The sequence below is a fragment of the Pan troglodytes genome, chromosome 5, assembly GCF_028858775.2.
Source record: "Pan troglodytes isolate AG18354 chromosome 5, NHGRI_mPanTro3-v2.0_pri, whole genome shotgun sequence".
NCBI lineage: Eukaryota > Metazoa > Chordata > Mammalia > Primates > Hominidae > Pan > Pan troglodytes.
The window spans coordinates 34978820-35006082 of record NC_072403.2 but is presented as its reverse complement, the minus strand read 5'-3'; the positions used below and the strand labels follow the sequence as shown (position 1 = coordinate 35006082).

The window sequence follows — 27263 nt, the reverse complement described above, 5'->3', positions numbered from 1 at the left end:
AAGAAGTAAGAATTTGTGACAGGTTTCATCCTCTTACTTGAAGTCATATATTCGAGAAGGAGGAGTCCTGTTGAGAATCTCTACCCTAACACACTTTGGGAAAAGCAGAATTCTCCGTGGCACTGCAGGGAAATCATGAGAAATTTACAGCCCTGGAGAAAAAAATGCTTAACCGGGATCTATTTTCCATAGTGTGGATTCTACAAAAGTCAAGAAGTAGAATGGCAAAGGAACTCTCTCTGGATCACAGTAATGTTCATCCTTAACCTCTTGGAGAAACAGTATGCCTGGATTGGTAAAACAATTTGTAGAAAGTAGAAGAAAAAGAACTTGGATCTGTATGGGCTGGTTTTATTTCAGAAGTCTGAGAATAAATATTGATCCAGCAGAAACAAAAGCGAGAAAGATAGATTAAATTGAAAATGAAGAATTCAGATACTTGTTTTTAATTTTGTTTTGTTTTGTTTTTTAATGCCATTTGTGAAACTTGTCAGCAAAATATTTTATTCTTGAAGGTTGTGGAGCCATAAAGGACTCAGATTTTATGTATCCATTTCTAAATCTCATACTGTGCATGAAAATTTATTTGAAGATTTTTCTATGTCACTTTTTAATAGGCAGAAGGAGGATTTTTATTCTTTCCTGAGTTAATCTTTATGGACTGTAGTAATAATGAAATAGTTAAGAAATTAACAGCATAATATTGATTTTAATTTTAAAAGAATTTTCAGGTTTTTATATAATTTTAACTGAAGCCCTATTTTATTCAGAAGTTAGGCACAATTATACACATCAACGAGTCTGTTAAAATAAATAAGCATTAATTATTCATGCCCCTGCTCAGACATTATGGAACTTTAATGGGGTGTGACAGCTTGAAATATCTTTCAGAGAATTATTTTTCTTTCTATCCAATTTGATTAATGGCAAAACTCAGAATCAAATCATAATTTTTGAAAAGCTAATGCTAAAGAAATCACAAAATGATTTTCTCAAAACGGCTATTTCAACCACTATCTCCGGTTAGTCTCACAAATGTATCCACTTTTGAATCATGGCCACAGTTGGAAATAATTTCTTAATAACATTCAAAAAAACATATTTGAAATGGCATAACAAACAAAAAAAGCACAACTTTTTGTACTACATCTATATAAAGAGAGAGAAGCAGCACCAGTTTGATATTTATCTGGGTTTTGTTTGTTTTTGAGACAGGATCTTGCTCCAGCACCCAGGGTGGAGTGCAGTGGTGGAATCATAGCTCACCGCAACCTCAAACTCCTGGGCTCAAGTGATCCTCCCGCCTCAGCCTCCTGAGTAGCTGGGACTATAGGAGTACGCCACCACACCTGGCTAATGGCTGTTATTTTTTAACCAAATGTTTTATATTAGCTTTTTGACCACTTTATTGAAGTATGACTGACATACAAAAGCAGTACACATTTAATGTATACAACTTGATGAGTTTGAAGGTGAGTATATACCTGTGAAAGCATCAACACAATCTATCCCATATATACATCCATCACCTCCAACAGTTTCCTCCCACCTTCTTTATTGTGTTTGTGTATGTGTGCGCGTGTGATGAGAACACTTAACATAAGATCTACCCTCCTAGCAAAATTTTAAGTCTACAATATAGTATTTCTTAAATGTAGTGTAAAGTGGCTGACAAGTTTTAAGGAGATGGATGACATGATTTCATCAAATGTTGTAACAATGTAAAGGCATAAGACTGGATGCAAGGACTGGATGCAAGACTATTGGAGAATCCAGAAAAGAAATCATAGTGATTTGAATTAGGGTTGTGGTGGTAGGGATTTTTTAAAGTGATAGGATAATTAGCATATATATTTGCATCCAAATTTACCAGTTTTGGTGATAAGGCGTTAAGAATGAGAGAGACAAAGCGTCCAAGGGTAAACACCAGATGTCCTACATAACAAACTAGGAGATCAAAGGTGCTTAGTCACTAAGATATGAAAAAAGAAGAACAATCTTTCCTCACTCTTTTTTAAGGTTTATTTTTAATTAAGCAACAATTGTATATGTTTATGGGGTGCAATATAATGTTTTAATATATGTTTATAATGTGTAATGATTAAATCAGGCTAATTAACAAACCCATCACCTAACATACTTATTTTTTGTGGTGAAAACACTTAAAATCTACTCTTAGTAATTTTGAAATAAACAATGCATTATTGTTTATTGTAGTCACCATTCTGTGAGATCACTAAAACTGGTTCCTTTTTTCTAACTGAAACTTAGTACCCTTGATCAACATCTCCCCTTTTCCCATCCATCTCCTGCCCCCACTCTCTACCTCTATGAGTTCAACTTTTTTGGATTCCATATATAAATGAAATCATGCAATATTTGTCTTTCAGCTTACTTCAGTTAGCATGATGTCCCCAGGTTCATCCTCCAGGTTATCACATCTTTTCCTCATACTACCATTAGCCCAGTACTTAAATTTTATAGGTGAATTTATTGATCAAATAAAAGAATATGTTCATTTTATCAAGCTAACTAGCTTATAAAGAATCATAGGGTCATTTTAGAACCAGCATCTATTTCAAACTTTCAAAGCTACACGTTAGATAATTCAGACCTCAAGTTTAAAAGTGAACTCCCCAAGGTCACCTGGATTTTTTTTAAAAAATCTAATATTAAACTCATTGCCATAAAAGAATCTATGACAAATAGCAGATTTCTTGGCTGTAATTTTTACTTTTATCCATTAAATTTTTTCAATTAGTAACATAAATTATCTCTTTTTGTTTAGTTCTATATTTTATCAAATTATTTAGATAGTTCATGTTGACAAATTGTTTCTTCCTCTTTTCCTTTTCTTCTTCCTCTCCCTCCTCCTTCTCCTCCTCTACCTCTTCTTCCTTCTTCTTCCTTCTCCTTATCCTTGTATCATCATCTACCTCCTCCCTCCTCCTTTTCTCACTCTAGGATTTAGACATTGAAGGACTATGGACCAAAGCAATTATAGTTCTTTACATGGTTTTATTCTGCTTGGCTTCTCTGACCATCCAAAAATGGAGATGATCCTGTCAGGAGTTGTCGCCATCTTCTACTTAATTACATTGGTGGGTAACACAGTCATCATTCTTGCATCTCTCCTGGATTCCCAGCTTCATACACCAATGTACTTTTTCCTCAGAAATTTATCTTTCCTAGATCTATGTTTCACAACCAGCATCATCCCTCAGATGCTGGTCAACTTGTGGGGACCTGATAAGACCATCAGCTATGTGGGTTGTATCATCCAACTCTATGTTTACATGTGGTTGGGCTCAGTTGAGTGCCTTCTCCTGGCTGTTATGTCCTATGATCGTTTTACAGCTATATGTAAGCCCTTGCATTATTTTGTAGTCATGAACCCACATCTATGTCTAAAGATGATTATCATGATGTGGAGTATTAGTTTGGCCAATTCTGTAGTATTATGTACACTCACTCTGAATTTGCCCACATGTGGAAACAAGCTTCTGGATCATTTCTTGTGTGAGTTGCCAGCTCTGGTCAAGATAGCTTGTGTAGACACCACAACAGTTGAAATGTCTGTTTTCGCTTTAGGCATTATAATTGTCCTCACACCTCTCATCCTTATTCTTATATCCTATGGCTACATTGCCAAAGCTGTGCTGAGAATGAAGTCAAAAGCAAGCCAGCGAAAAGCAATGAATACCTGTGGATCTCATCTTACTGTAGTGTCTATATTCTATGGAACTATTATCTACATGTACCTGCAACCAGGTAACAGGGCTTCCAAAGACCAGGGCAAGTTCCTCACCCTCTTTTACACCATCATCACTCCAAGTCTCAACCCGCTCATTTACACCTTAAGAAATAAGGACATGAAGGATGCCCTGAAGAAACTGATGAGATTTCACCACAAATCTACAAAAATAAAGAGGAATTGCAAGTCATAGATAAAGACTAGAGTGAATAAGGCAATTAAATATGTTTTCTAATTTTCTTTAATTTTTACAAACGCAAGTAATTCCTAGGTCATGGAGATCAATAAATATAATTATTATATACAAATATTTTGTAGATGCAAACAAAATTACAACCATTCTACTTAGCTCCTTTATGTCCCTGATCATTGGTATATCATCAGAGAAAACAGATCATTAGAAATTTTATTTTTGCTTGAAATAAAACACAAATGGGATGTAAACATAAATTTGAATGCATTTAATTTATTCTAAAACCACATAGAAACTGTTTTGGTTATCTAGTTTTGTATTTTCAATGTTAATCCTTGCCTCTTCCAAAGTATAGACCTGAGCAAATGGTTTCATATACATTATGGTGTGTATATTAAATAATATACAAATAATGTTCATTCTATTGGAGCTTGAGAAAAAATATACATATACACAATAATGATTTTGTACACCCAATCTTTTGTAATGCCACCCAAATATTTATTTGTGTTTGATGCAAACAGTGCAGTTTATAAGACAGTAATTGTCATAAGCCCCATTTAAAACAATTCACTCTTTTTTCAATGAAATTTCAAATCGATATCTTGAGTAAAGGGTCTCTGCTATTTAAGTCTATACTACTCTATCGTAATATAAAGCCACAAATTAAAGGGTTTTAAAGGTAATGACACAGTCTTATCAATTTCTCTTTCATTCGTTAAATGTTTATTCCATGATTGTCTCAACTTAATGGAAAGATAATATGACTAGTTTGAAACCAGTTAGGCTTTTGACATACATCTGTGGAACTGGCGGATTTACGTGAATTTTTAGAAATGTGGTAATGTTTATATGTAGTGGAATTGCATAACAGAATAAATCTTTTTATTTCTATTTATCATAATATAATATTTAGCTTTTATGGGACAATGTGATTACTTTTTAATTAAACTTTTATTTTTGCCATGATCTGATACCTTTCTCTAAAAGTGCCCATTATTTAATAATAGTAGTCAATCTAGATAGATCTAGAAAGACACACTGCTAGAATCTAAAAATATGTATTTTCTCTTCCATCATGTCATCTTTAATGATGAGCAGCCCACCACCAGCATTTTGAGTTTTCCCTTTCTTTGGTGTACCACTGGTTTTCACAATGTGGATGATATGTTACAGTAAGATCAGTAGAGATGGTAATTATGCCTTTCTTTTGTGAAGGAGGAGAAGGGATCTTTGAAAGTGAAGGCTGGAAAGAGAACCTGTCTAACTCCTCAACCTGGCATTTCCTCAAGAAAATGTTAGCGAAGAAAACAAAGGAACAAGGAGGATCTGGAAGTTATTTCCTTAAAACTAACTTTATAACCCTACAAAAGTCTCTGCATCCCAGAGTGTGCCCCCCCGTTGAAGCCCATTGTCTTAGACTATGGTTCTCTTAACAAGCCATACAAATCTCTATGAAGGTTAGAATTGCATTGTTTTGTAAATATTATTTATAGAACTGATAAGCCTCTAGCCAATGTAATTATAAGTTTCTTGAAAGCATAATTTTGTATAGTTCTTTCTCGATTCACCATCATATAATAGGGTTCCATGACTCTTAGTAGGCATTGAATATTTTTAACGATTTGGATGAATTTTTCAGTGTTCATGCAAATGTTTGTAAACAGAGCAAAAATCATCTTGTTATCATTTTTAACTAAAAAAAATACATAAATATGAGCTAAGCAGAATATCCCAAGCCTTCAAAAACATGTCCTAGAAAATTTCGGAAATGTCTTACCTTGACCTGCATCATAATGATGCTTAATTACTGTTGTGGAGCACCAGTCTCAAAGGGCTTAACAATATCCTGAAACTAAGTCAGCTCTCTTAGATTTTATACCCATCACATTTATCTTTTTCTAAGGTTAGCCCTTGGCCAGGGCAGGAAAATGTTTCTGCCACTCACAAAACACCCAGTAAAAAGGTAATTTTCAAAACCACATATGCCTAGTGTCGGAAAAATGCAATATAATACAATCTAGTTTATTGCCTATTTTCCTTTCATATGGACATCTCCAGATTCTTCCACAAGAAGTTCAACTCTGATTGGTACCAATTAACCACAACATGGTAGATGTTGACTAGTTCAGACAAGGAAATTCATAATGATTTATGATTAAAGATAAAAGCAACCCTTCTGAGTCAACCATCATAACTTGAGGAGTGGTGGACTAAGAAAACCATAGTAGAAAATGGACATAATGACTCCCCTCAGTGCAAGTAAATAGCTAATTCTTTCAATATTTCTCTTCTTTAGAAGACTATAATCTAAAAAATACATTATTCAAATTCAGAGAATCACGAATATCTAGAGAAAATGAAATGCCATTTTTACTGTAACTGTTTATATTCATAACAATTATTAATTTTCTCTCACTTCTTAAACAAAAACTTATAAACGGATTCAAGCAGAAGATGCTATGATACTCAATTGTCATATAGGGATGAATTTTGAAGTACAGGAACCTCTAGAGGTCAAATACGTATATATGCACTTATTATCCAATTCTAATCCCATTATTTTAATTGATGTGTTTGGGTATCTTTGCAAGTACATATATTTACCTACTTTACAATGAATATTTATATCTTAAATAAATTTACTGACATGTATTATTGAAGTATGTTGCATAAAAATGATATGGCATATCAAATTTTCAAACATGCTGTAAAAATTAAGCTAATTATTAATTGGTAACATTTTTCAAGCAATACCTGGGTATAGATGCTGATAATTTAATAAGTCTAAATATGTACCCAACTTACTGAAGTACATTGATTCATTTTATCACTTTTATAGATACCAGTTCATCCAGGTCTCTGGTATTTCTGATATTGGTTTTTGTATTAATACATAAGTTAATTTTTTTTTTGAGATGGAGTCTGTCTCTGTCGCCCAGGCTGGAGTGCAGTGGCACAATCTCAGCTCACTGCAACCTCCACCTCCCGGGTTCATGCCATCCTCCTGCCTCAGCCACCCGAGTAGCTGGGACTACAGGCGTGTGCCACCACATCCGGCTAACTTTTGTATTTTTAGTAGAGACGGGGTTTCACCGTATTGGCCAGGCTGGTCTCAAACTCCTGACCTCAGGTAATCCACCCACCTCGGCCTCCCAAAGTGCTGGGATTACAGGCGTGAGCCACCGTGCCCAGCCTGCATAAGTTAAATTTTAAAATTCTTTCTACTTTCTGAAGAAATTCTGACACTCTCCATTGTATTTCTGAAAATTATTTTCTATGGGAGAAGGATTCTATTATTTTTGAGGATTTTTGTTTAAAATACTGCTCCTGATAAATTTTTAACCTCCTCTCACAGTTGAGTCCCTGTGGCCACTGTCCTTACCAATTTCTACTGTATGAAACAGCTTCTTCTCCACTTAAAGACTATTTCTTGTCCTCTTGCCAGTGAACCAAGCCTATTTTCTTTTATTCTCTAAAGTACCACTAACAAGTGGGGAATGCAGTTAGTGGAATTTTCATAAAGAACTGGGAATAATAAAGGAGGATTATACTGCAGGATAAAAAGGAAAACATTGCCTAATGAATATTTGACTTCTTAAAATTCCTTAGCAATCCCTACCACAGAGCTTTGCTCTCTGGATGTCTGCTTTTTTAGGTCCCCCTTGCTCCATGTTTTGGAAGATCTTATTTACTTTCGGTCCCAACTTCTATTCCAATCTGTCTTTGTCTCTGACCTAGGACCTCCAATTCTTTCAATTGTAGTGTCTGTGAAGGAATAATGTCACTATCACTTAGAGAGAAATATTTGTCTGGCTCTATCTTCTATAAACACTAGAATAAGGGGTAAAGATACACTCACCTTGCATTAGAAAATAGAATTTGTTGTTTTAAGTAAAAGAACACCTTTTCTTCTGCTGCTGCTGCTCCATTCCTCAGAACACAGATGCAATTAAAACAATTCCAATCTTCTATTTTTCCCCATTACATCCCTTAACTAAAGAGTATACAATTTTGATCCATGTGATTATAAGGAGCACATATTTGGTATTATTACTAAGAAGCTTTCTGTATTAATACTGCATATTTTTAGCTCACACTTTTACAATTTAATTTATACAAACCTTTCTACAATTCAGTGATTTCTCTTTATATTGATGTCTTGAATAGAACTGACCAAGTTTATGTTTCAATGAATAAAATTTTGAAATCAAAAAATAATACACTTTTTGAAACTATCTAGGTGGAGAAGTAACATGAAAAGGATTTTTTAAAAAGAAGCTATTTCCATGTCCTGAAAACCTGGAGTAATATTTAATGTAGAGTAATTGTGTAGAAAATTTTCTAGTACCAATAAGTACCCATTTATGAATATGTGGTTCCATTCCCAACACTGGAGCAATTCCAGTACCTGTTTTCACTAATTGTACTCCCAAATTCCAAATCACTGTGTAGAAATTAATTCTACTAGGTAATTAACTCCAGGTCAATTTATTCTCTTTAAAATCAGTTGGATGGAAATGTTCCTTGGTAGTTCTTTTTACTTATGTTTTCTTACCAATCTCATTATTCTTCAAAGACAAGTTTCTTCAGAGAAACACTTTGTCATGGTAACTGTAGTATACTTTAAAACACTTTGTCAGGCTATTGATATAAGTGCATTTATTCATTCAAATATTACATTCTATGGGCCGGGCACGGAGGCTCACGCCTGTAATCCCAGCTCTTTGGGAGGCCGAGGCGGTGGATCATGAGGTCAGGAGATTGAGACCATCACAGCTAACATGATGAAACCCCATCTCTACTAAAAATACAAAAAATTAGCTGGGCGTGGTCGCGGGCACCTGTAGTCCCAGCTACTCGGGAGGCTGAGGCAGGAGAATGGCGTGAACCCGGGAGGCAGAGCTTGCAGTGAGCCCAGTGAGCCAAGATCATGCCACTGCACTCCAGCCTGGGAGACAGCGAGACTCCGTCTCAAAAAAAAAAAAAAAAAAAAAAAAAAAAAAAAAATATATATATATATATATATATATATATAACATTTTATGGACATGAGTGGCTCTAATCAGTAAATGTACACTATTAGATGGGGAGGTCAACTAGCATTTAGCCAGAAAGGCTGCCCTCCAAGGCAGCTACCACAGGACCTTCAGTTATCTACCTCTTGGTCAACATCTGATGCCTAGCCAACTCACATAATAATTGAGGTTTAAATCAGTTATCATCCTGAAATTAGTGGTACCAAATATATGAGGGTCATCTAACATATTTTAGAAACATTCCCTATTCTTCTATGAAGGGCATAAGAACCTAGCAAGATGTGTAGCCTAAACTTTAGGGGTAGTGCCCAAGACTTGTTCCCTAAATGGGCCTGTGTCCTACCATGGATAAGTTCCACTTTCTCAATGCTGACATGAAAGTAAAACCCTACCTCTGTTGTCTTATCTTCTTCAAATACACCTTTCTACAAGGTACTTTGGAGTATTTTAAAGGGCAGAGAGCTGAGGATTTATTAAATTTACAGAGCAGATGACATAAACTGTCTTATGCTAATGTCTGGTTAACTAATCTCTATATTCATGGCAGAATTTGATCAGAGTCATTTTCATCATAACTGGGACATAGGATTGTGGTGGTAAATGCTAACCATACGCCCACTTCACCTTTTTCAGCCACTATGATTAACTACCAAAAATGACCCTGTTGCTGAGCATGACCAAATTGGGTTAGGCTAGTTCAAAACACACTCTATTTTTCTCATTAGACACTATTCATTACTTCTTAATTTGTTGCACCTTGCTTTTAGTCCCTCTGAACTAAAATGCTTAAGAGCAAATATCAACTAGAGTTTCTACTCTGTTGTTTTACATTAGCTGAAAAATACAGGTATATCCCCCAAAAAATAAGAAGAAAGAAAACTATCATTATTTTAAGATAACAGAATCCACTCCATTTTTAACACAAAAAAATATGTTATTAGAAATCCCAATAGACTCCGTGAAAAAGAAATATACAAAATAAATATTTAAAATCTTCTGCACAGCAAAAGAAACTACCAATAGATTAAACAGACAACCTACAAAATAGGAGAAAATATTTGCAAATTAAGCATCCAACAAAGGTCTAATATCCAGAATCTATAAGAAATTTAAACAAATCAACAAGCAAAAACAACCCCATTTAAAAATGAGCAAAGACATGAACCAACACTTCACAAAAGAAGACATACGCATGTCCAACAAGCATATGAAAACATGCTCAGTATCACTAATCGTTAGGGAAATGCAAATCAAAACCACAATGAAATACCATCTCACACCAGTCAGAATGGACATTATTAAAAATTCAAAAAATAACAGATGTTAGTGAGGTTGCAGAGAAAATGGAATACTCACACACGGCTGGTGGGAATTTCAATTAGTTTAGCCACTGTGGAAAACAGTTTAGAGATTTCTCAAAGAACTCAGAACTACCATTTGACCTAACAATCCCATTACTGGGTATATACCCAAAGAAATAAAAATTGTTCTACCAAAAAGACACATTCACTCGCATGTTCATCACAGCACTATTCACAGTAGCAAAGACATAGAATCAATCTAGATGCCCATCAGTGGTGGACTGGATAAAGAAAATGTAACATATATACACCACAGAATACTATGCAACCATAAAAAGAATGAAATCATGTCCCTTGCAACAGCATGGATGGCAGCTGGAGGCCATTATCCTAAGTGAATTAATGCAAAAACAGAAAACCAAATACCACATGTTCTCACTTATAAGTATGAGCTAAACATTGAGTACACACAGACACAAAGAGGGGAACAACAGACACCTGGGCCTACCTGAGGGTGGCAGGAGGAAGGAGGGTGAGGATTGAAAAACTACTTATTGGGTACTATGCTCACTATCTGGGTGACAAAATGATTTGAACACCAAACCTCAGCAACACACAATTTACTCAAGTAACAAACCTGCATATGTACCCCTAAACCTAAAATAAAAGTTAAAAAAAAATTTAATTTAAAAAATACATATATAGCTCTCCTAACAACAATAAGCAATGAGCAATTAAATAAAATGATATCAATAAAGATGAACTTAACGTATGTTGAACATTTTTAAGGTATTATTAATCTTTACCAAGAAAAAGGGAAAAACAAATAAAATGAGACATGCCACATTCTTCAAAAAATAACTTTTAAATATAAATTTAAATGCAGACATTTCAAATAATTGTCTGCATTGTGTTTGGATTGTAACAAATTTATTTCAAGATTTATTTGGTCAAATTACAGCTTAGAAGAGTCAAGCCATTTTCATAAACGAATAATAAGCAAGGATTTGCTCTGGCCAGCATTGAAATACTATCAAATATTACTAAGGGTTTGATGTGGGGTCAAGAGCAGTGGCTCCTGCCTGTAATCCCAACACTTTGGGAGGCCTAGGCAGGAGGATAGCTTGAACTCAGGAGTTGGAGACCACCCTGGGCAACAGAGTGAGACCCCTGTCTCCACAAAAAACAAACAAATAGCCAGGCGTGGTGGCCTGTGCCTGTAGTCCCCACTACTCGGGAGGCTGTAGTGGGAGGATTACGTGAGCCTGGGAGGCCGAGGCTGCAGTGAACAGAGATTGTGCCACTGCACTCCAGTCCGGGTGACAGAGTGAGGCTCTGTCTCAAAAAAGAAAAAGAGTTTGATTTGCATATGATTGAAACAACATTGCCTCAAAACAGACCCTAGTGTGTTTTACATTAGAATAGTAAATATGAAAAGAATGACATTACAAATTAGTGTGTGATGAAGGCCTATTTGTTGACCAGCGTGAGAAAACTGATGAAAGATCTAGAAATAAAATTTGTCAGTAAAAACAATACCTAAAAAACATACATTATTATAAATTTTAAATTGATTAAAAAATGTAGAGAGTTCCAGCAGAGATCCCAGGCCTGAAGCAGAGGCGAACCTGTCTTCCCCACCCCACCTCGGTGACCTGGTGGCCGCCGGGACACAGCACCTTTGGATGGCCGCGGGTGTGCCGGGCGGGAAGAACCACGCAGAGGCTGCTGGGGTGCAGGGCCCGCGAAGGCGGAGCTAGGGAGTGGCCTGGCCTCCTCTTTAGGCCACGGCGCCGCGCAGATCCGGTCCTCGGGGGACCTCTCTGTCCCAATTGGGCGAGACCTACCTGGTACTGATGACAACAGACAACAGCCTTAACGGGCGGAAGGTCAGCGAAGTCCCGGATGAGGACGGGTGGAATGGTAGCGACCATGGGGCAGTTGGCCTTCCTTCTACCAGACGTTGATGTGGGAAAAGAGAAATGGAGTAACAGGACACATTTAGCGATTTGGAGATTCCCATCACGCTTTGGGAGGATGTACCGGCGTTTATAGGAGACCCGCGTGTATAATGTGAGAAAGCTGCTCTCAGCTTCCCCCAAAACTTTTACAAGGAAACATTTGCCACATCTAGCCTTTCCAGATGTATAGAGGTTACCGACCTATGATAGAGTTAGAAAATCACACATGGAATTTTTTAAATTCCATATTACAGAGTAGGTAATCAGTATGTAATTGTATCAGTGGATTACAAAATCTGGAGATTATATTCTGAGAATCTATTTTTGCCAACACAGTAAGAGCCATATATTACAAGCCCACAGCTAATATAATGATAAAAAGTTGAAAGCTTTCCCTCTAAGATCCAGAACAAGACAAAGATGCCCACGCTCACCACTTCTGTTCAACATAGTATTGAATGTCCTAGCCAGAGCAGTTAGGCAAGAAAAAGAAAAAAAGGCATACAAAGTGGAAATGAAGAAGTGAAATTGTCTCTTCTGATGACATGATCCTTTACTTGGAAAACCCTAAGAACTCCAACAACAAAAAAAGCTATTCAAATAAACAAATTCAGTAAAGTTACAGGTTACAAAATCAATATACAAAAATCAGTAGTGTTTCTATGCACTAACAATCATCTGAGAAGAAATTAAGTAAACAATCATAATTTAAAAATAAATTAATTAAAATAACTAGGTGCAAATTTAACTGAGGAGGTGAAAGATTTGTACACTTGAAAACTATAAAACACTGATATTTAAAATTACAAAAGACACAAAAATTGAAAAATACCTCATGTTCATGGATTGGGAAAATTAGTATTTTTAAAATACCTATACTACCGCAAATAAAGATTCAATGCAATCTCTATCCAAGTACCAATATCATTTTGTAGAGAAATAGAAAAAACGATTCTAAAATTTGTATGGATCCACAAAAATCCATAGCCAAAGTAACCTTGAATCAAAAAAACAAAAACAAAAACAAAAACAAAACGGGAGGCATCATAATACCTGACTTCAAAATCTACTGTGAACCTATAGTAATCAAAACAGCAGGATACTGGCATAAAAACAGACACAAAAACCAATGGAACAAAATAGCGTAAAAATCAATCTATACATTTACAATCAATTGATTTTCAACAAAGGTGCCAAGAACACACAATGGGGACAGGGCAGTCTCTTCAATAAACGGTGTTGAAAAACTGAATATCCACATGTAGAAGAACGAAATTACATGCATACCTCAAACCATATACAAAAATCAACTCAAAATGCATTAAAGACTTAAACATAAGACTATTAAACTACTAAAAGAAATCATAGAAATGCTCCATGACATTGATCTGGTCAATGATTTTTTGGGTATGACCCCAAAAGCACAGTCAACAAAAGTAAGTATAAATAAATGAGATTATATCAAATTAAAGAGCTCCTGTACAGTCAGGGAAACAAATAAAATAATGAAAAGACAACCTATGGAGTGGGAGAAAATATTTGCAAATGATGTATCTAATAAGGGGCTAATATCTAAAATATATAAGAAGCTCAAACAAGAAAACATAATTCTATTTTAAAATGGAGCTGGCTGTGTTGGTTCACACCTCTAATCTCAGCATTTTGGGAGGCCAAGATGGGTGGACCACTTGAGGTCAAGAGTTCGAGACCAGCCTGGCCAACATGGTGAAACCCTGTCTCTACTAAAAATAGAAAAATTAGCTAGGCATGGTGGTACATGCCTCTGGTCTCAGCTACTCAGGAGGCTGAGGCACAAGAATCACTTGAACCTGGGAGGTGGAGGCTGCAGTGAGCCGAGATTGTGTCACTGCACTCCAGCCTGGGAGACAGAGAGAGACTCCATCTCAAAAATAAAAATAAAAAATAAAATAAAATAATTTAAAAATTTTAAAAATAAAAATAAAAATGGGCAAAAGACCCAAATACACATTTCTCAAAAGAAGACCTACAAATGGCCAACAGGTATATGAAAAATGCTCAACATCACTAATCAATGGGGAGATGTAAATTAAATGCACAGTGAGATATCACTTCATACTCTTAGAATGGCTATTGTCATAAAAAGCAAAGATAACAGCTTGGTGAGAATGTAGGGAAAAAAAGGAACCCTTGCACACTGTTAGTGGGAATGTACATTAATACAGCCACTATATAAAACAGTGTGGAGGTTACTCCAAAAATTAAAAATAGAACTACCATATGATCCAGCCATCCCACCACTGGGTATATATCCAAGGAATTGAAATCAGTATGTTAAAGAGATGTCTGCACTCCCATGTTTATGGCAGCATTATTCACAATAGCAAAGATATGGAATCAAACTTTGTGTTCATCAATGAATGAATAAATCAAGAAAATGTGGTGTACTATTCACTCGTAACAAAAAAAGGAAACCCTGTCATTTCCAACAACATGGATGAACCTAGAAGCTATGATGTTAAGTTAGATGAGCCAGTTACAGAAAGGCAAATACTACATCTCATTTAAATGAGGATCTGAAAAACTTAAACTCATAGAAGCAGAGAGTGGAATGGTAATTACCAGAAGCTGGGGGTGGTGGTAAGTTTCCAGACCATAAATTGAGGGATAAGCTCCAGAGTGTTCATACTATTTTTAATTTGCTGAAAATAGAACGATGATAATAATTCATAAACCTAGAATTATGATTATCCCACAAATTTTTTAAAACTAAATATTTTGTCCTATAGACACAACACCTACATAACTTAATTTATCCAATTTTGATCTTACCAATTGAATAAACCAAATTTCAGGTAGATGTGTTCATTTTTATATAGTTTACATCATATATTCATTTTTCAATGTAAATTTAATATATAATCTCCAAATTTTTAAATTTAAAAACTTAAAAAGAAAAAGAAAAGATGAAACCCAACGTCTTTTTTTTTTTTTTTTTGAGACAGAGTTTCACTCGTTTCACAGGCCAGAGTGCAATGGCGCAATCTCGGCTGACCACAACCTTCGTCTCCCAGGTTCAAGTGATTCTCCTGCCTCAGCCTCCTGAGTAGCTGGGATTACAGGCATGCACCACCATGCCCGGCTAATTTTTTGTTTTTAGTAGAGACGGGGTTTCTCCACATTGGTCAGGCTGGTCTTGAACTCCTAACCTCAGGTGATACACCCGCTTTGGCCTCCCAAAGTGCTGGGATTACAGGCATGAACCACTGTGCCTGGCCGAAACCTAATGTGTTAAGAGAACTTTTCATGAAATTATTATTTGGATATGCCTCTGACCACAGTCATAGCTTTACTTAATCACCTCTGTGGGGCATCAGTCCCCAAGGTCTAAACCATATCAACATAGGTAGCCTTTAGAGCTGTAAATAAATACTTCCCTGCTACATGTTAATGATTCTTGCAATATACATTGACCAACACAGTGTTCTCCTTGTTTAATTAGGCAAAGATCTAGCGGTAAATATGAATAACAAGAGTATAACATTAAAAAGACATCAAATAGCCAACCGAAAATATATTTAACCAAACCTAATTATTAAGGATTTTCACCAGTCCCACATCTAGTTTACTTCCAATATCCACATTAAATAGAGACTTCTATTAAATCTTATTTCAGCTGTTGCATTTAAGTGTGAATGGCACTGTAGTGTCAGTATGACCAGTGGTTAATCCAATTCTTCAGGGCATTAGTAACTCACCCAACAAGAATTCTTTTCTAATTTATTAATTAAATGAAGAAACGTCATAATGGGAACATGGTTATGTTTGGACTACATGAGAACATGACAGCTGTGAATTCTTCCTTCATGAAAATATATTCTAATCTTTTCAGCTTCTGGTAAGTATTCTCTGCTATCTCTAACAGAGGATGACTCCAGGTAGAAAACAGATCCTAGATAGCATAAGACTCGGTCTAACATGAAAGCAAAAATGTGAAAGGTATGTGAGATATAAATAATACTAACATTTTGAGGATTAAATATAAATTTAATCCTCAGGAGTGAGGATTAAACTTCAACAAGAGCAGTTAGTGGATTTTGAAGTTACTGAATGCTCTCTATGCACCAAGCATCATGCTAAATATTTAGCATAGCATGTAATCCTCCTCATAGCCATCCTACAAAGCAGGTGCTATTAGAATAGCTATTTTACAGATGAGGAATCAGAGGCTAAAGAAGTTAATTAGCCTGCTCAAGTCCACAGAGTATGGAAATGGCTGAGATCAATTGTAACAAAAATCACAGGCGGTCTGAACCAGTCTAGGGTCTTACCTATTTTTACTCCGTCCTTTCATCTTGAATTTTGTATGACTACAGCAATATACCTCTTGCTTTATAATAAAAGATCCATATATTTTTACTTTTTATAAAATTTTAGACAGTTTTGAAATTTTGTGCTTCTAATTTTCTCTCCATATCATAAATTATGTTGAAATATGTTTGGTTCATTTGTCTCAGATTTCACTGAAGAAAGCAAAATGTTAAGTTATGCGCGATTATTGGGCTCTGAAGTCCATACTATGAAAAATGAAAAACTGAGTTTCGATTAAAATGTAGCATGCCTCTTTTTTGCCAAAATGGCAAATGTTAAAAAGTATTAAATGAAAAGTCCTGTATTTGAGTTCACAACATTGAACTACATAAATTATCATGCCTGACTTGGCAGCATTTCTAATAAGAATGCCAAGGGCTTTACGTGATCCAAAGTTTAAAGAGAGCCAGTAATGTCTTATACCTGCTAAAAATAACCAACGTATATTTTAGAAAATTATGCAGATCATAGACATTCACTATTCTCTTCAGTAGTGTTGCATAAGTGGAGTATCGTGCTTACTTTTATACTAATTTGCAGCACTTGACAAATCATGGTGTGTCCAGGGAGAGCAACAAGAAAAAGCATGGTAATAAAAGAGCATGTAGTGGTAGGAACAGCTAACAATGTGCTTTGTCTGGGAAGAGAAATCTAAGCATATATTTGGTAACAGATTCTAATATTAAAAGAGTTAAAAGGTATATAAAAAATTTTTAGTAAGCCAAACTATACAATATTGTCTAGAGGTGCACATTTGGGTAATTAACCTACTAACATGCAAAGAGGGGATTACTATAAATAGCAGCATAGTGGATACTTCAGGGGATAGGGAAGAGTTATCATTGGTAAAAGGCACAAAGAAAAGCTCCTAGGGTAATCATCAATGTTTTATTTATTGATTTAGGTGATAGTTACAAGAATATACACTGAAACTCACCAAGCTTTACTTTTTATTTGTTGTATCCATGCACTGTTCATATAATAATACTGGGGTTTTTATGAGGCCATGTTAAATTGACTTACTCTGTGTTATTTTCAGAATAAAGAAAATCAGCCAGGGCTGGGCAAGGAATCATCTTTGAGTTCAATATAAGCAGCATTGACTAAAGGAGAGAGGCTGCTTCAAGTGTAATTGACTTCCCTGTCACTGAAGTTATGCCAGTAGCAGCTGTGTAGAGATTCTGTTGAAGGATCTCCTATGCAGAGCAGAAGGCTAGATTCATGACTTCTGAGGTTTTTTTCCACTTTGAAATTCATGACCTTTTAATTCCCAACACAAACCCAACAGCAGTCAAAAGAATTTGAGTGAATTTTTTAATCAAAGCATTTGGAGACCTCAAGTCATCTCCTGCTCCTGAAGCTTTTCAGTTCAATGTGCATATTGTGATTCTGCATATTTTTGTGTATATAAAAATGTTTCTAAATTTTAAAGTTACACAAATTTTTAAAAAAACATTCCAGTTTAGTTCTAGGTCATTGCGGTAAAATCACTAGTGTGAAAAATTAATGGACTAAGGGGTAGACAGAATAACAATGATAGGTGAATATAGGTTATCATTTTTAGAATTAAAGATGAACCAAGCTCAGTTCCAAGTGCTTTTATAAATACTAACCCTCACAACATCCCTTTGAGGAAGGAAATTTTATTATATTTTCTTCATGTATAAAGAACCTCCTACACAAACAAGTTAAATAATTGCCCAAGGATACAGCTTCCAAGTGGTGAAGCTGGAATTTGATGCCAGGGACTTTGAGTTCAGAATCTGTGCAATGAAGCACTATCATTCCTTAGTTGACAATCTATTGCAAAAAATAAAAAAAATTGGACACTCATTAATTAGATTTCCATTTTTGTGCTGTGAAAAACTACACCTCTATCTCATACTACTTGATAACATTTCCTTCTTTATGATTATAACATTATTATGTTCTAACTGAAACACTTATAACAATGACATATATAAATGATCTATCTTCCCCTTGTTTTACTATATACCAGAAACAAATGAGGTTTCAATTCCATGGCCTCAAGGACACTATAAATGTAAAGTATGGTAGGTCTGAATTTCGTGGTCAGAAATTATCAGCAGAAAAAATGTTTAAACTAATTCAGCCATTAGCTCGACACCAGGGCTCAGGCCGAAGCAGGAGGATTGCTTGAGCCAAGGAGTTCCAAACCAGCCTGAACAACATGGTGAGACCTCATCACTACAAAAACATTTAAAAATTACCTGGACACAGTGGCATGCATCTGTGGTCCCAGCTACTTAGGAGGCTCAGTTGGGAGGATCACTTGAGCACCGGAGGTCCAGGCTGCAATGAGCTGTCACTGTGTCACCGCACTCCAGCCTAGGCAACAGAGCAAGATTTTTGTTTCGTTTGGTTTTTTTGAGACAAGAGTCTCGTTCTGTCGCCCCGGCTGGAGTGCAGCGGTGCGATCTCGGCTCACTGTTGCCTCCGCCCCCAGGTTCAAGCAATTGTCCTGCCTTAGCCTCCCAAGTAGTTGGGACTACAGGCACGCACCACACCGCCCCTAATTTTTGTATTTTTAGTAGAAAATACAAAATTTTTCCCCACGTAGGCCATGCTGGTCTGGACTCCTGACATCAAGTGATCCGCCCACCTCAACCTCCCATAGTGCTGGGATTACAGGCATGAGCCACTGCATTCGGCCAACAGAGCAAGATTCTATCTTTAAAAAAAAAAAAAACAAAAACTAACTCAGTCATTAAATATTTTGTCTACTTAGTGATATGATACAATGATCAGAAATGGTGAGATTGATGACATTTTTATCTGTATCTGTATTCTTTTAGAGCCCAATGGGGTGATGGTTTTACCTAAAGGATTTCAAAGCAATCAGAACATCCACTCATGTTGGATTGGTAAATTCCTTAGATTAAAACAACTCTGGCTATTTAATGAACTGCTTTTTGTTTGAATTACCTGCCCAGCGCCCAGCTAATTCTGCTGAATGGCTGGTAAGTAGGATTGGACACAGATCGTTGTACGTGGTGGCCAAATAGTTCTGCAATTACCTCAATATTTAACTGCAACAAATCAGTAAGGCTGTTTAGATGGTGTAATATTAGTCATTAAAGCTGTTCAAAAAACATATAGGCCTTTATACATGTAAGTAAATATTAATAAGGAAGATAATTATTTCCTGGCAACAAAAAGCACACTCACAAAAAAAGGCAGTGTAGTAGGGAACACCAAAATTGATAGAACAACAACAGTGCCTGCAATGTTGAGGAGTAAAAAAAATATAAGGAGGAGGATTAAGTTGGTGGTGAGGATAATTATAATTATAATGGCTGAAATGTAGATATTTGCAAGTAAATATTGAAAGTGATTCTGCTATCAAATGGTGGAGTTTATTCCAAAAAAAAAGATGTCATTTAACTTTTTACCTCAAGCTTAACTCCTTCAATAATGCAAGGATTTATCATGATCAAGCGATGCTTATGTCATAGCTTCAAAGAGGAACAACTCCTCAATACATATGCCTCTCTTAAAATCACATAATTGACTTCATGATTTTATTACTTAATTGAAATACATAGAACAATGAATGACATAGCAAATTAACTTTTTTCAATGATTTACAATTCAGCCTGATTGGATTTAGCATATTATTAATTTTGGATTAAATATGAACAAGTTGTGAGCACTGGGCCATAGGGAAATGTTAAAAGAGATGTTCCAAATGAGAGAGAGCATGCAAATAAGAGAGTTTTGGATACCCTTGACAAACTTCAGAGATTTTCAGTTCTACCTAAACCTGACACTATTTTTGGTTACCATGATATTGCCTCCTAGCTTTTCTTAAGGAACAATGGAAACAAGCAGTGTAAGTTCTGGAACAGATTTCATCCTTCTGGGGTTTTCTGATCGACCCCAATTAGAGCACATCATCTCAGTGGTTATCTTCATCATCTATATTGTGACTCTGGTAGGAAATACAACCATCATTCTTTTATCTTATCTAGACACCCAGCTCCATACCTTCATGTATTTTTTCTTATCCAATTTGTCTTTTTTGGACCTCTGTTATACAACTAGCATTATCCCCCAGATGCTGGCAAATCAATGGGGCCCAAAAAAATCTATTACTTATGGAGGGTGTGTACTCCAATTCTTCTTTGTCCTTGACTTGGGAGCCACAGAATGTCTTCTGTTGGCTGTGATGGCCTATGATCGTTATGCTGCTGTCTGTCAACCCCTTCACTACACCTTAATAATGCACCCTCAGCTTTGCCACTGCCTGGTTGAGTTGTCTTGCCAGTGCCTTAATTGTTTGCTCCTTGACTTTGAAGTTGCCAAGATGTGGGCACCAGGAAGTGGATAATTTTTTCTGTGAGATGCCAGCATTGATCAAGATGGCTTGTGTCTATTCAAAAGTAATTGAGATTGTTGTCTTTGCTTTCGGAGTGGTATTTCTTTTCGTACCTCTATCACTAATTCTTATCTCATACGGAGTTATCACTCAAGCTGTAATGAGGATCAAGTCAGCAACAAGATTGCAAAAGATCCTTAATACATGTGGCTCCCACCTCACAGTAGTAATTCTGTTTTATGGAACAATCATTTATATATACATGAAGCCACAGAATACCATATCCCAAGATGAAGGGAAGTTCTTCACTCTTTTACACAATCATCACACCCAGCCTTAACCTTCCCATCTACACTTTAAGAAACAAAGATGTAAAGAGTGCACTGAAGAAAATACTGTGGATGAAAAAATGTTCAGCAGAATCATTAATTAGATGGAAAAAAGTAGAATGTAGAGCACTAAAGAAAGATTGGCATTTATCAAGAGAAGTGAAATCAATTCATTTATCCAAAGCACATTCAAGCTCAAAGCTTGGTGCTCTTAAATGACAAAAGAAAATTTAGCAAGCATATGTTTTTACTTTGCTTTACTTTGTTTTCACTTTGTTTTACTGGTAAATACATTCAAAATCTGGAAATCCCTGTGCTAGAGAATAAACGACTCCACTTCTCTGCAAATCAGCCATTTCAGAGATGGAAAATCCTCTCTGCAAGTGAAAGATTCCCCACATCTACAGTGCCCTTGCTATGTCATTTCAAAGACAGAGTAAGCCACAGCCTACATGAAGTAATTGAGTAGGAAGATGGGAGTAATAGGGCTTATGTCTCTACAATCCTTAAACCCTGTGGCTTCTAAATTTCCACAGCACGAACATCATACCTTTATTTCAAGGTTTTGATTCCTCTTTTACTTTTATTTTAGGTTTGGGGGTACATGTGAAGGTTACATAAACACGTGTCATGGGGGGTTATTATACATCTTATTGCATCACCCAGGTGTTAAGCCCAGTACCTAATAGTTATCTTTTCTTTGCAGAAGACTCTAAAATTGTCAGTTGTACATACCTTGGTAAACATAAAAAAATATGAGAGAGGACAGTGAAATCAGGATGAGGAAAGCATTAAGACACTGTAAACTTCATGGTGTCATAAGGACTATGGAAGAAAGACAAAAGTATAGAATGATAAAATTGTGGCCACTAAAAAAGAGTATCAATTTTCCTTTGTTAAAAATGAGTGATCCTAAATCTTGCTAGGCATTTATCACTTAAAAACCTTCTATTCAACCTTCATACCCTGCTGAAATCTTGTCTCAACTGAAAAGTATTTATAAATCTCGTCAGTCTATGGTCTATAGTCCTTGAAAACCCTGACCATATAAATATATGGCATTATCCCATTTTTATTTAGTTGTTTGTATGTGTGTTTGAAGAAGATGCATTGGTAAGCTTTTCAACAATATAGACCTTCTTATTCACGTGATTTTGCTGTGTCGAATCAGTTTCTGACATGAATTACATAGCCAATAAATGTCTGTAGAATGAATATGTCAATGTTTTTTATTAAATCTCCATGAAAATGTTACCAAATCTGCAGAATATCACAAATTCTCATTGGGTGATGAATATTAGAGCAATATCTTCAGTTTGTGTTAACACTGAAGATATATAAATCATCTAACACCTAAAATTTAATATATTTAAACATCTGTGAGTTAGCAAAGGAAAAGATACAGTTTTTCTTTCACATACATATTATAGAATACATACATAATATTATAGAATCTTTACAACATCCCCTAGAGGTATATATAAGTATATAATGGAAACTAGAAAATAAGAGAAATAAAAGAAATTGCTCATTATCTCATATCCCAGAAATGACTAAATTTTTTAATTAATTTTCTTTTAAAGTACTGTCATCTATGTTAAAATTTGGTTTAATAGTTTGTCTTATTTCTCTCAATATATGCCTTCATATCAGGGATGATATCACCCCCACACGGGCAAAATTGATTCAAGGGGAGGTAGTAAAAATCTTTGGTATTACAATGGTTGGTGGTCCTCCAAAGAGCCTCTGTACATAAGCAGTTACACAATATAACTGTGGCACTAAAATTTTGTTAGAAATGAAATAACTATAATGAAAAAGTTTAAGAAAACACTTAATTTGGTGCTTTTTCCTATTTGAAAAGATGATTAAAAGAAAGACTCCCTTAGGCCAAACTGACTGACAAGGATATGCACATCCAATACACAGAATTAGTAAACTTCTAGATTGGCAATTGAAAACTGTATTCAATAATGGTCTTCAGTTTCAGGTTAAAATGCTGGAAATTCCGTTATATTGGGGATTTTTTTTTAAGTTTGATGAAAAAATCATGCCCCAAAGAGGTTTTTTTATGATAAAATTCTTGAGTTTATAGGATAGTATATAAAAAAAGAAACAACTTGCTGAAAAGTTGAAACTGAAATTGTGCCCCAAAGAATAGGAAACCAATAACTAACAGAAATTCTTGAGTTTGCCAGATAGCAGATAAGAAAATAAATAACTTGCTGAAATGCTGAAATTCCCTCCATTTGTGAGATAACAAGAGTGTCCAAAATTATTTGGAACCAACATGACCAAATGGAGTTTGCACAGAACAAGCTTGTTAATGTCACAGCCCGAATTTCCACTGCATGTTTCATACGAACTCCCTTTGAATTTGCACGTGGGATCCATGAAGAGGAATGGAGATAACTGTGCATTTGAGGACGTTCTAGACCTCCCTTTTCCTTCCACCAACCACCTGCTAATCCCAGAATCCACCCGCAAACCTTTTCTAATAAAATTACTATCTTAAAGCCAGCACAGGGAGATACAGTTGAGCTAGATTCCTGTCTCCTTATTGGTCAACCTATAATAAAGAGCTTTTCTTTTCTTAGAAATCCAGTGTCATAGTATTAGCTTCTAGCACATCCAGCAGTGAGCCCCTTTTGCCTGGTAACAATAATATAGTATCAAGAATGTGTGACTGGGCATGGTGGCTCACGCCTGTAATCCCAACACTTTGGGAGCCTGAGGTGGGCGGATCACAAGGTCAGGAGTTCAAGACCAGCCTGGCCAATATGGTGAAACTCCATCTCTACTTAAAATACAAAAAGTAAGCTGGGCGTGGTGGTGGGCACCTGTAGTCCCAGCTACTCCGGAGGCTGAGGCAGGAGAATGGCTTGAACCCAGGAGGTGGAGGTTGCAGTGAGCCGAGATTGCACCACTACACTCCAGCCTGGGCAACAGAGCAAGACTCCATCTCAAAAAAAAAAAAAAAAAAAAAAAAAAGAATTTGGGGAAACAATATCTCATTTATTTCTGGTTGTATTAGTTATCTGCTGCTACATGAACTTTTTTTTTAAAGAAACAAACAGAACTTCTAGACATGATCAGTATAGGTTGAAAATCCCTTATCCATAATTCTGCATCTAAATTGGTCAGAAATGCAAAGGCATAAGAACGATACATTGGACTTTGGGGACTCGGGGAAAAGGGTGGGGGCTGGTGAGGGATAAAACACTACACACTGGGTACAGTGTACACTGCTCAAATGATGGGTGCACTAAAATCTCAGAAATCGCCACTAAAGAACCACGTCCCTCCAAAACCCTATTGAAATAAAAAAATTAAAAATTAAAATAAACAAAAATAAAATGGTCAGAAAACTAAAAGCTTTCCTTTTTTTCTTTGAGACAGGGTCTCACTATGTTACCCAAGCTGGTCTCAAACTCCTGGCCTCAAGCAATTCTCTCAAGTAGCTGGTATTACTGGTGAGAGCTACCATACCCAGGTAGAAAACTAAGTTTTCATAACTCTGTTGGCAACAAAACCTGACCTGAACTGAGGTAGGACTATTTCTATCTATTCTTTACTTTCAGTTTTATTAAACAAGAGAGACTGTATGTTAAAAGAATAGAGTTCCTTTTAAGAAAAAATAATATGAGCTATTTGTCATTTGTCAGAAATGGCAGATATTTTTTAAAGAGGACACTCACTGTTATCACTAATTTATAAAACCATAGTTTCTTTCGAGTTGAAGATTCAAGAGCAATTAGAACATGTCTGTTTTAAAATATGGTAGTCACTAGGTGTAGCATCAAAAGAAAAACTATCAAAGAATAATAAAACTTTAAACTATTCTTTTTAACTTAAGTGGATGTGTATTTTAAACTATTTTTATCTAAGATATTAAGTTAACATTTAAAGTTGGCCACATGAAAAGATAGGTCACATTTTATGTTCTTGTGAGTCAACTGAAATACTGAAGAAAAAAAAAAAAGTTTGTTTCCTTGCTAGTCATTGTACCTTGCTGGCTAGAAATGTTCCATGGAATGTGTGAGAGTTTGGTTCCAAAATGGCTGCATAGAAGGAAGCTGGCTTTACTTTTCCTACACAGAAAACCTAAAACAAATACACGGTGCTGAAATTATCACCAGCAATATCCCAGAACTCAAGTATGAGGATGGAACAGTGCCTGTGGCAACAGAGAAGTAAAAAACTTCAAGCAGACGCTGTAAGAATCAGACTTCCAAATCCGTGACATCCCTCTCCCAAATCTGCCTAGCACCAAGCATGTGGAAAACTTCCCCCACCTCACCGCCAGTTTCTACACTGGAAAAAGTGAGATTGAAGTGGATAACCAGTTTCCCCACCATCTTGGGTTCCCTGGCAAGAGATCTATCCCTCAGTACCTAAAGGGAGAAATATTCCCAAAGACAACCAGAGAAAAGTGGGGAGGTGGGACTTCCTTCCCCAACCCTAGAAACACTCTTCTTTAACTCAGCCAAAGGAGACGCCAAATCAGTTGAAGCTGTTCAGCAGCGCCACACCATAGGAGGTATGTTCCACAGGTTCCCTGAGCACGAAATTCTAGCCAGACTTCCCACCCTATTGGGATATCCCCCTGTAAGACCTTCTACATTTGGGTCCGGCAGTGCTCCAGTCATTTACTAGGGCCAAGGAAAACCTGGACTGCAGACTCCATGTGATATCAAAAAGAAGTCAAGACCAAGAGGGGGAAAAAAAAAGTAGATGCTGTCATGCTTTCTGTACAGCCTGCAGAACCAAGAGCTAAGTAAACCTCTTTTCTTTATAAATGACTCAGTCTCATGGGTTTCTGTATAGCAGTGTGAGAACAGACTAATATACATGACTTCCCCAAACATACAAAGCAAGGAACCAGTGACTTACTCTAGGCAAGACAGTGATATGTGAGCTCTCTCACCAAGAATTCAAAATAGGAGTTTTAAAGAAACTCAGTGAACTCAAGGATAACACACAAAAGCAATTCAAAAATTTATCAGAGAAATTTAACAAAGAGATTAAAATAATTTTTTAAAATCAAACAAAAATCTTGGAACTGAGAAATATACTTGTCAAACTGAAAAATTTATTAGAGACTCCCGACAGCAGAACGGATCAGACAGTGGAAGGAATTAGTAAACTCAAAGACAGGCTATTTGAAAATACAGTTAGAGGAGAAAAAAGGGAAAAGAATACAAAGGAATGAAAATCACCTAAATGATATAGAAAAGTACCTCAAAAGGACAAATCTAAAAATGATTGGTGCTCAAGAGGGAATTCAGCAAGAGCAAAAGTTAGAAAACTTATCCAAAGAAATAACTCAAAACTTTCCAAACTTAAGAAATATATAAGTATCTAGGTACAAGATCAGAGAACATGAAACAGATTCAACCCAAATAAGACCACCCCAAGACATACAATAATCAAATTCTCAAAGGTCAAGGACAAAGAGGATTACAAAAGTTGGCTAGGCGCCACGGCTCATGCCTGTAATCCCAGCACTTTGGGAGGCCAAGGCAGGTGGATCACCTGAGGTCAGGAGTTCAAGATCAGCCTGGCCAACATGGTGAAACCCTGTCTCCACTAAAAATACAGTAATTAGTGGGGCATGGTAGTGGGTGCCTGTAATCCCAGCTACTCAGGAGGCTGAGGCAGGAGAATCGCTTGAACCTGGGAGGCAGAGGTTGCAGTGAGCCGAGATAGCACCATTGCACTCCAGCCTGGGTGACAAGAGTAAAACTCAGTCTCAAAAAAAATAAAATAAAATAAAAAATAAAAGCAGCAAGAGAAAAGAAGTAAATAACATACAAAGAGCTCCAATTATTCTGGCAACAGACTCCTCAATGGAAACTATACAGGCCAGGTAGATGTGGGATGACATTTTCAAAGTGCTAAAAGAAATAAAACTGCCATCCAAGATTAATGTACCAGAAAAGCTATTCTTCAAACATGAAGAAGAGATAAAATCTTTCCCTGACAAACAAAAGCTGA

General features: G+C 36.1%; 2 protein-coding genes across 5 annotated transcripts in view; one reads left to right on the top strand and one right to left on the bottom strand.

Moving 5' to 3' along the window:
• Window positions 1-27263, bottom strand: part of LOC104006767 (uncharacterized) — a 62046-nt gene that overhangs the window by 30025 nt on the left and 4758 nt on the right. Inside the window, exons 1-2 of one of the 4 annotated variants that reach the window (XM_063812839.1) lie at window positions 11967-12167; window positions 3762-3915 (exon numbers count right to left, since the gene is read on the bottom strand). The exons of 1 other annotated variant lie outside the window; for it this stretch is intronic. The gene's annotated coding sequence lies outside the window, so the exon portion shown is untranslated. Of the gene's footprint in view, window positions 1-3761; window positions 3916-11966; window positions 12190-27263 lie in introns of those variants that run through there. 2 more of the 4 variants (XM_063812841.1, XM_009450769.4) reach the window with 2 other exon arrangements.
• On the top strand, window positions 2985-3947 carry OR2W1 (olfactory receptor family 2 subfamily W member 1). Its single transcript, XM_001142910.6, has one exon. The coding sequence runs from the start codon at window positions 2985-2987 to the stop codon at window positions 3945-3947; it is 963 nt and encodes a 320-aa protein (XP_001142910.4).

Excerpts from the sequence above, each read along its gene's own strand:
- OR2W1 (XM_001142910.6), top strand. The coding sequence starts at position 2,985 with ATGGACCAAAGCAATTATAGTTCTTTACATGGTTTTATTCTGCTTGGC.